Consider the following 9,928-nt stretch of genomic DNA (forward strand, 5'->3'; position numbering starts at 1 on the left):
GCCCAGCATATGACCCAGGACGAGCACAAGAGGTGTTAGGGCAAGTGAAAAAGATGTTGACTTGACTAGAATGCGGAACAGCATCTTGTGTAGTTGTAGAGATGGCAGACGTGACAATCACACTTAATCAATGGCCAGGACTTGGCGGTATGGGAGTAGTGACTTGCCAGTGATGTCATAGCAAGTGTAAGCACTTAGGTACTGTGCACTTTGTACTTATTTTGCTGCTCTTTGCCGCTACTCTCGTCGCTGTTTGCCGCTGTTTATCGCGTTTTGTCTTTATTGTTTGTCGCGTTTCGTCACGACCCACTCTACGGTGTACGGTAAGGTCGAGTGAGATGCAGTCCACAGAGACTTCCAAGTCTAGCTATTCGCAGTTACTTCTACCAACCAGGTAGGCGGCGCCTTGGTCTCTCTTCGAATTCCTGAGCCGATTAGCCTTTATCTCCGGATGTCCGCGGGAGCCCTACCTTCACGGATGCGAAGAACTGCGTGACCGCAGCTCCGCCCCCGAGCTGTTCCGCCTCACCTTCCTCTGCCCTAGCTTTGACGAGCTTCGCCACAGCGAGGACGTATTTCGGCGCGCTCCGCCTCATGTCTTCGTTGGTAATGGCCGAGTTCGTTATCTGAGCAAGCATGACTTGCATCCAGCGCCTGATGTCTGTCCACTGAAGGACGTGGCCACCAAGCGCCAACGTCTGATGCTGGCGCACCCGGAACACAAAATGAATCGTCCCCGGCATGAAGAAAACAGACTGGCCAGGCTTCAGGATAATATATCTCCAGCGGCCACCTGTATGTTGGTGGGGATCGGCCGTCCACGAATTTCGCTCCTCCTCCGTCGGACAAGACATCCAGCCGAACCCGATCGACCCTTCCTGGGCAGTGATCCACGTAGCAAAGCCGTGACTGTCCATATGCGGCGCCGTGTTGTGGCCCCCTTCCGACAATAGGACCCAGTCGAGAACGTTCTTCCACTCGTTCCACTCCTGCGTTGATGCTACTACCCTTTCAGCGCTATCCTCCATCAGCACCGCATTGCGGACTTGAAGGAGAAGCTGACAGTTCTCGCCCGTCAAGAAGTTTGGCATGGAATGAGGCAGGGGGCTCTGCAAATCGAGAATGTTCCACGGGTCGTCGGTGCTGTCCTGGGTAAGGAACCGTTTCCGGACTTCACCGAGTTTCCGGACTTCATATGACCGCTTAGTAGAACCGCGAGATGGTATTTGCACGGAGACCGACTTGTCCAGGAAGCCCATTCGCCGGAAAAGCTGAGCAATGGGTCTGTCGCCCATGCTCCATCGGAATTGCTGTTGGCCTTCCGTGATTATCGGAGCGTCGTGAGGAGATCCGGACTCAGCCAGGCTTGCCGCTTCATCGCCGGTGCAAAACAGCGCCTCAACTACGCCCTTGCTACTGTCTGTGTTCGGCTGCTCGGCCTTCTCTAGCAACTTGTAGATAAGGTCGTCGGTTCCCTTGCCGTGGGAGTCTTGCGATGACATATGCTGGCTAGATTTCTCCTGCAGCTCAGCAACGACTCGTCTCCGGTAGGTATCATCTGCCATCCGATCGTGCATCGGTCGGTCTCGGGCAACATCTGGTCTCGCCATAGGTGTAGGAAGGAACGGTGGAGCCGCGTCAACCCGGGCCCGTTTTGATACAGGCTGAGTGATGTCTGGCACTGAAGCGGCACGTCGACGGACCGGGCGATCGGCACCAAAGGATGTTACCGCGCTCGAGACATATTGGGTCCCCGGCAGGGTCGCTTTTTGGGCGAATGCAATGGCCGACGTCCGAGTCGCGAGAAGCTGGAGATGTGAGCGGCAGAGTTGCGAGAGAAAAGGGGAGAGTTGCTCTGCTGCCTCTGGCCCGAACATAGACGGGTTGTCCAGGGCCAACAGGAGTGTTGATGGAACCTCGGCCGGACAGCATCGTGGAGGGATCTTTGGGGCCTTGACTGAGGCAGTAAGTCGAGCTTGTTTCGGTTTAGAGGCTCCCCCGCTCTTGGTGGGCTCGTGGTAGGACAACTCCTTGCGTGCACGGAGTGACATTCCAGAAGGCTTGTTAGGAGTGGTATTTGTATCGTTAGAGCTATCCAGGAAGTGAGGAGCCTCTGGAGTCGTTGCGGCCGTGTCCTCTGCTGAAGTAGTACTGGATTGGTCATGGCTGGTGGGTGTTGTGGCATCAGCAGCCCCAGCAAGGAAGGCATCAATGGCTTCAGAGGCAATGTCGTTCCTATTTGAATCCGTATCACCGGGTTGCGATGCCGCGAATGCCAGCATGTCTAGGCCCGCAGTACCGTTCTTCCCTGACGGCTCTGCGATGTCGGCGCTGTTGGCTTCCGGTACCGCCGCCGCCTCCGTAGTACCGCCGCCGTTGGTCTCAGGTAAGTCGACAGCAAACTGCTTATGGACCATGAGACCATACTTGTCGAACCCGAAGGCATCTGGTAAGTCTTTCGCAGCCGATTTTTGACAGGGAAACGGATGTTCGCGCGACCAAATCCTGACGTTCTCTAGATCGGCCTGCTCAATTGGGTTGACTAAAGCCTGGACCGGGCGTCGCCCTACAGTCTTAGACCGTTGGAGCATTGACCGGTTCAGACCGATCACGGCTTCCTCCCACGCAGGGACTCTCCGTGCCGTGGTGCGAAGCTGGTTCCAGTATTTCTCTGTCCTGGAGGACCACTGGTAGTGCTGGACAACATCTCGACCCCAGCAGCGCACCACCTCTTTCAGGGGAGTGAGGCGTTTGGATCCGTCTGTGGCTACCCCAAAAAACCGATCCCACTGCGCTGCATCGTCCTCCTGATTTACCGGCGATGGCTGGGTCGAGTCTCGGTTCTTGGTCTGCTTCCGCCGTCTGTACTCGGGGCACTCGGCCGACATGACATGCTCGCAGGCGGCGACCAAGATCTGCACTCCGGCATGCCGATCGAGCAACTCGTCTCGTTTCTGCACGCACAGTTCGTATCGCTGCGCATCGGTCTCGCAGATGCGGAGTTCTTCGCGGAAGCGGTCGACTTGCGTCGCTTGGTCGGGCGCTAAAATAATCGCGTCATCGTCGGGTTCGTTGTTCGGGCGCATTTCGGCGGGCCGGGACGGTTCGGCATCGTCCAGACGCGGAACAGATGAGTGCGCCATATCGGACCCCGTCATGGTAGAGTGCGCGGCGGTGGTTTGTTGTTGTGGACACGTAAGGTTCGCAAATGGCGGTGGCGACCAGAATTGCCGGTCAGTTTCGGACCAGGCAGTGTGGGCCGTCGACGGGCGTTGTCATTGGCTCTTTCGCGGACGAAACCAGCCATCACGTTCACGTGGCCAAACACGGCGCGTCGCGAATTCCCCGCCAATCTCACGCCACGTCTTCAACCTCGCGATTGCGTGTCGCTCTAGCACAGTGCGCCTCGGTATCATCTGTGCGAACACTAACTGCTATTCGCAATCAACCCGTAAGTGACTCACGGGACTCCTTCGAAACGCACCGATAGCCTTCACGGCCTCTTCCCGTCCACTCCGTGGTACGTTGTGAAGAAGTGGATGCTGTTGAATGGACCGTTCCCATGACGTCTGGTACCTAATGGGATACCTATACATTCAGTCATCAGACCCCAGGGTTTTTCGTCTTTCCTTCTTTTTGATCCAATGTCCGAACTTATTGCGTGTCCGCACAGAAGAAAATGGCAATCTGCTTTGAACCCTTTTAGAGGACCAGAAAAGAGAGAGCGTAATAAACCCCCAAGATGTGCTCCGGCCAAACCCACCGCCCGAGAAAACTAACGCCTGCCACTGTCCGGTCACATGTAAGAATTCCGATTCTCCACCGCGCCAGCCCCATGATAGTCCAAGTGGACATCTTGCTTCGCCGTAATGGAAGCCTTCAGGTGTTTTTCGCTCATCACTTCCCCCTTATACTCGGCCATGGACTGAGCGAGGAATACAATATTTCTTATCTATGCGGACTGTTAGCGCGGCTCAAGCACCAAAAGCGGGCCTCTTACCTCTCGGCCATTGATCTCCTGTTTCGCCAAAGGCTGGCCATCACATCGCTCCTGAAAGCTGGATGTCCGTCTTTGACCCGGACTTGGTCGAGAAAGTACTTCCAAACAGCCATACGTGCCTCTTGCTTCAGCGGTTCGTACCTCAGGGCCAGATGCACCCGGCTGAGCACCGCCTCGTCAAACGCCTGCAGTCGGTTGGTGGTGAGAAACAGGATGCCATCGTAGTGTTCCAGCTCCCGCAAGAACACCGAGACCAGGGCATTGAGTTGCACGTTCTCTGAGCGCTGAGCCAGGAACACATCCGCTTCGTCGAGGAGCAAGAGGGCTTTCCAGCGGCTGGCGATCTTGAAGATGGTTTTCAAGATCGGTTCCACCTTCACCGGATCCACTCCAATCTGGCCAGCAGGGACCTATTTGGTCAGCAAGAAACAGAAGCACGGCCGGGGAATACATACTGTGTATAGCGGAATTCGAGAGCTCTCTGCCAGCGTCTCTGCCGTCAGGGTCTTGCCCACTCCCGGCGGCCCACTATCACATGTCAGCAGTGGCTCTCGTTGGCTGGGGCGAGACAACGCACTGGAGCAGGAAGTTGATCCCGCGTCCTTTCCCTTGGACGAGGTCCTTAAAGCCATCTTCCGGAGTGCGCTGCAGATACGTCTTGGTGAGGGCTAGAATGGGCATCTTCTGGCTCTCCGGAATTCTCACGTCGTCAATCGAAGACGGGTTCCATTCGACGTCGCAGATGTTCGTAACGGCAAACTCAACTACGCCCAGTAAGCCCTTCTCAGCGGGCCAGTATTGGATATGTTTTGAGATGATTGCTGAAGACGGCAGCCTAGTTATCGCTAGAGTTCGCTTGCCGCGACACCCCGATGCCCCGCCTACGATTAGTGAGGAAGACGAACAGTACTCCATCGCATGCGAGGTCGCTACTATGGCCTTTGTGAGCCAGAACGTACCCGCCATTACTCTCCCCCAGATATACGCCTATGAAGGCCCCGGGTCCCAGCTTGCTGCCGATGCCGGTGCCATTTACATGCTTTTGGAAGGCTTCTATGGAAATACCCTACAGGATGTCGAACCTGACCTGTGCAATCTATCGTAGGGTTTCTTTCATTGCTTCGATTCCGCCCTACTAACCGGATCTAGATTGCAATCCAGGAGCACATCATATCCCAATGGACGCGGGTACAGGTAGAACTAGCAACTCTAGCATATCCGCGGATTGGTTCCATCTCTTCCGTATCGACAACAGGAGAGCCTGTTATTGGCAGGTTGGCCAGCGCCTCAGCAGAAGGGTTGAGGTGCCACGGCCCTTTCTCTCGTACGGCTGAGTACTTCACTACCGTTGCAGATGCTCCAATTAGCAAACTGGATCTGACGGATACGGATTCGAATGGTGTTTTGTCCTTCACCGTACTTGGCGCCTTTGTCTTTCGCGACATCGTGCAAAACACTACCCTATTCGAGGACAGTGACGCTGAGGGGCGGTTCCCTCTGAACCACATGGACCTTGGTACGCAGAACATCCTTGTTGACGACAGATTCAACTTCCGGGCAATCATCGACTGGGAGTTTGCCCAAACTGCGCCCTGGCAGGTCAATCACTACCCAATGCCATTTCTGCTACTGGAGTCGGACACGGAGATCCAAGGCATCCTTCAGAATCCCAATCACCCTGCGCATGGGAACGTGTCGCGGCAAGAGTTTGCTCGAAGGTTATACACCAAGAAGTTTCGAGACGCCGAGGTAGAACAGGGGAAGACAGGGCGATCCCTCGGAAGCTCATTCGCCGAGGTGTTAAACAGCCCTGCATCGAGGATATATGCTTGCTTCACAAAACTTGGCCGCTTGCCAATGGCAGATGCAGGCCTCGTCCACGAGATGGTGCGGCTCGCCTTTGATTTGGATGCTGAAGGGACAGAATAGTATCTCTATGTTATAGGGGATCGGCTGAAACGAGCAGACAATAAAGCAAGGTAGTTACACAAATACTAGGTTGCCTGGCTCTTGCTTAGGTAGTCGGATCCTTTTGGGCTTCCTGAAGGATCTGCCGCATCCGAATATATAGCCCTCCGTCCTCTCTCTCCCACCTCCCACCATTTGGAAATACAGCTTTCCGTAACCGGTTGACCCAAGGTATCAATGGTTGATAATAAGGAGTAAAATTCTCCTTAGCGGTCCTGATGAAGTCCCCCTCATGAGATACTTGCCCTTTCTTCTGCTCCGCCAACTCCTCTGTGTCGATGTAATTCCACTTGTCGAACCGTGCGACGACCCTGTGCTCGTCCGGCCCTTTACAATGGATGCATATCCAGAACAACACCCAAAAGAATGACTCGAGATCGTGCATGAAGGAATGCTGCTCGCCTAGAAGCGCCCCGATTGCCATGAATGCCCTCGTGCCAGTCTTCCCTTGGCTCCCGACACGCCCTCTCGTTGCTCTTTGATGGCGAGATCCAGGTCAATCAAAAGGGAAGGCCAGGAGGGATTATTGACGTCCTCGTTGATCAAGAGGTTATTGATAGAGATGTCTCTGTGCAGGATGCCGGCCTTGCGTAGGGATTCATGCCCTTCAATGCAGCCGTCAAGCGCGGCAAGCAGAGACGTTCGGGAGCTGGCCTTGTAGATAGGAGTTCCATAGTCGCGAAGAATGACACGACGATGCACCCGATTTGACAGATTGCCGCTGGCTTGAGATGTCGAGCAAGACCGCTTGCTGTGTGGCAGAGGGGCGCCGGCTTGACTGGACGATCGTTTCTTGCCAGCAGCTACACTGCTGCTGCGGCCTTTTCGCGAAACTGAGGCCATCGTACTCGACGGGGGGGCTGACCGTTCCGGCCGGTAGTTCGTGGCACTGGTGACGTCTAGTCCTCCTCGGACGTTTCGGACGTCGTCATCCGTTCCATATATCTGAACCGTTTCGTGGTAATAGTGTCTGGCGATGTTGATGACGCCTTTGCTGGTCACCTCGCGCAATAATGCGCCTTCCTCACCGCGTTCCGGATACTGCCATGAATCTTTGATGACGAGCGGTATCTGTGGCTGCCCTTCGCGATGAGCTTTCCAGCATGTCGTAGCCCGACCGGCAACGCAACGTGCACGTTGCATCACCTCGTCAATGATGAGGCGTTCCTTCGAGCCGTTCCGCTCGATCTCGATGAACCGCTGGCCGTTGGCCGCTGTAAATGTTGGATCGAAGCCGAGCTCCTCTTCATTCATCCAGAGAAACCCGAGGACCGTAGACACAAACCGCAGCCCATCTTCGTTGATGTCGAACCGCTCGGATGCGAGGCCCCCAAGCCGATCAAACTCCCATATCCTCATGAAAGATCCGCAGATGGTGAAGCCCAAAACAAAGCGACGAATGTCTTGAGCGGCGAGGACTTCCCTCGCGTACGTGCCAAGGTCTAGCCACGCCTTCGCCGCCGTGTCGGCGGCTGGGTTGCTTTTTAGCTCGCCTGGTACCAGGATTTGTGACCAGTGGCATCGTGAGTCCTTCCCGGCCTTTGGGTTGTCCACGAAGCGACGTCCAACTTGCGTTCCGCGGTGGAGCCCTGGATTGGCTTGTTGGGCTGTGCTAGTGGCCTTCGTCGATGTGTCGGGATAGACTTGTAATCTTCTGCAAGCGTCGCCAGCTTCTCGCTCAGCTCTGCAAACCAGCTCAATACATCGTCCTGGTTTGCATCTTTTGGCCATCCGCTCCACCCATTACTGAAGAGTGGTTCGCCGCCCTCCATGCACTTCTTGAAGACAGCCTCGGATGCTGTCGTGAGATCTGCCACCCGCCCGAAAAATGTCTCGTGGAATCGAGGGAGCCCGACGTACATAACGCCCAATTCATCCCTGAGGACTCTGTCCACATCCTTACGGTATTCGGAGGAGTTCGCGAACCTGCTCGTATTGTGAAGCCTGGTAGTCTGTGCCAAACATACAGACAAATTTAACTGCCCGAAGATACAAAACACCCCATCTATTAGGACGGGCTGGTACACACTAGTGCCACGAAAGGCAACAGTATAACGTTAGCAGAAATCTGATAACTATCATGATAATTTCGACGACTAGGCAGAGACCCCCCATTCCCCTGCTAGGTATTTCATACTAGCCTTAAGGAATAGTAGACCAGAGACAAGTCAGTTATTTAGCTATTCTTTCCCACCGGACACAACTGTGACGAATGCTCCCAAGCAGGTTTTGCTAGACAAGCCTTCAGTGCGGTTTGTGCTAACAGGGTCAGTGACGCTTGCGGACTAACGTTCTGTCTTGTCGATGGGTCGGCGGGTGTGCTGTGCGTTGAGCTGCTGGCGTGGCGGTTCAACTGATATTCATAAGAGTCGTTAAAGCTTAGTGCTTCACCTATGGGTAAGATAGATGGTTAGATTGATCACTGAGGTAAGGTACGACTATGACTAGGAAACTATCGAGGTTTATATAACGAATGTCCTTCCCTCATTGATGCCCTGATCGTCTGGTGCTCGCGGTCTGATCGTGTTTGTATCATGGTCGTGTCATGACGCGATCCCGGACTGATCACTCCACGGGGGTGATCGCCCAGTGATCGTGTGGTTGGTGTTGTAGCTGGTGGTTGTTGCTGGTGGTTGTTGCCTCAGGCCGTCATGCATGTGTCCGGGCTGCCTGACCCAACAGTTTGTCCTGCGCTTGGCCGCCTGCTGGCCATGTTCGTAACAACGACACTGCGCAACGTGCGGTGTAGCAAAACCGTCGATGTCGTCGTAGCGCTTGCCTGCTGAATGTTGCAGCCTACTGGCGGTATAGTCTTCTGACGGGACGCTGTCGATATTGTTGCTTCTCTTGCTATTCTCGTCGGCGAAGATCAGGCGCGAGGCGAGGATGTCGATGCTATTGGGATGATGTCAGCTGTTAGCAGGTTTGGGCCATTTATAAAACGTTAGAGTGTCGAAATTAGAGGGGCAGACGTACAACATGATGAATGGGAACAGACAGCCCAGAATGTACATAAAACGGTCAACCTGGTCGGCTAGCAGATACGGGTCCTCCACGCGGAAAGAGCCCTCCACGCGGAAAGAGAAGGTTATGGCACGTCCGATGCCGATGAACGCTAGCGAGGCGAGGCGTATCTCGGTGCTGCACATGAGGTAGCGGTACAGCCTGCCGCCGCCTCCTAGCCCGCCCAACTTCGACGCCCGGAGCGTCCTGCTGAACTTCATCAGCAAGAACACGGCGCTCACGGTTTCGGCCATCGCGATGGGCAGGAAGTAGGCCAAGTGCAGGCGGTCAACGAGGGCTGTATGCAGGGCCAGGTGGTCTGGTGAGGGGTCGTTGATAACGACGTAGCGCGTGTCGAGCACGAGTACTGCAATGCGGAAGAAGAAGATAACGACCATAAGCCCCCAGAAGATCGTTAAGAAGATTACACGCTCGATGCCGCAGAGGACAGGGGCCAAGATCGCATAGCCGTAGAAGGGAAGTCCAGCTTCTTGAATCTGTTAGAGCAGGACGAGGAGACCACCGCATTAGTCGAATGTAGTATAGCCAGCTTGAGACAAAGACAGGGACGTCTATGCGCCTCTGAAGAGGGGCATTCAACGGTACATCGTACTCACCATCCACGTGAAGTTCGAGAACGCAGCGGCGACCGCCCTGTTTACCACCGGGTAGTCGGAACCCCAGGCGTAGTAACCTAAACCATTGCCCAGAGCACACGCAGCGGAGGTGATAATCGGCACTTGGAGGACGACCGAGAACTCGCCCACAATGCCAGCGATTATAAGGCCTACAAAAACATTGTTGAGCCCGATAACACTGACAGTGGCGTAGGTCGTTTCGAAGAAAGGTGCTTGTACTTGAGTAGCCATACTTGAAGCCTAGCTTTGAACTGAAGAGTTCCGAATAATGATCGGTTTCGAAGGGAGGAATGTAGGCTTCTATCAGACCGGATTCCTT

At 54.8% G+C, this 9,928-nt stretch overlaps 4 protein-coding genes across 4 annotated transcripts; 1 reads left to right on the forward strand and 3 right to left on the reverse strand.

The window, feature by feature from the left end:
* Positions 1 to 434: 434 nt before the first annotated feature.
* B0I36DRAFT_256245 (uncharacterized protein) lies at positions 435 to 1,610 on the reverse strand (the record flags this gene model as incomplete). The annotated part of the gene is made up of 1 exon (XM_046150924.1): positions 435 to 1,610. The coding sequence occupies one exon, from the start codon at positions 1,608 to 1,610 to the stop codon at positions 435 to 437; it is 1,176 nt and encodes a 391-aa protein (XP_046004853.1).
* Positions 1,611 to 2,480: 870 nt separating this feature from the next.
* B0I36DRAFT_256163 (uncharacterized protein) lies at positions 2,481 to 3,086 on the reverse strand (the record flags this gene model as incomplete). Its single annotated transcript, XM_046150919.1, has 1 exon — positions 2,481 to 3,086. A coding segment is annotated over one exon (606 nt), but the record flags the coding sequence as incomplete, so codon positions are not given.
* Positions 3,087 to 4,535: 1,449 nt separating this feature from the next.
* Positions 4,536 to 5,929, forward strand: B0I36DRAFT_378326 (uncharacterized protein; the record flags this gene model as incomplete). The annotated part of the gene is made up of 3 exons (XM_046160663.1): positions 4,536 to 4,618; positions 4,775 to 5,075; positions 5,150 to 5,929. The coding sequence occupies 3 exons, from the start codon at positions 4,536 to 4,538 to the stop codon at positions 5,927 to 5,929; spliced, it is 1,164 nt and encodes a 387-aa protein (XP_046004855.1).
* Positions 5,930 to 6,370: 441 nt separating this feature from the next.
* Positions 6,371 to 9,369, reverse strand: B0I36DRAFT_378328 (uncharacterized protein; the record flags this gene model as incomplete). The annotated part of the gene is made up of 3 exons (XM_046160664.1): positions 6,371 to 7,507; positions 7,531 to 7,920; positions 9,265 to 9,369. The coding sequence occupies 3 exons, from the start codon at positions 9,367 to 9,369 to the stop codon at positions 6,371 to 6,373; spliced, it is 1,632 nt and encodes a 543-aa protein (XP_046004856.1).
* Between the last annotated feature and the right edge of the window lie 559 nt (positions 9,370 to 9,928).

The sequence above is a fragment of the Microdochium trichocladiopsis genome (genome assembly GCF_020744255.1).
Source record: "Microdochium trichocladiopsis strain MPI-CAGE-CH-0230 chromosome Unknown B0I36scaffold_14, whole genome shotgun sequence".
Classification (NCBI taxonomy): Eukaryota; Fungi; Ascomycota; class Sordariomycetes; order Xylariales; family Microdochiaceae; genus Microdochium; species Microdochium trichocladiopsis.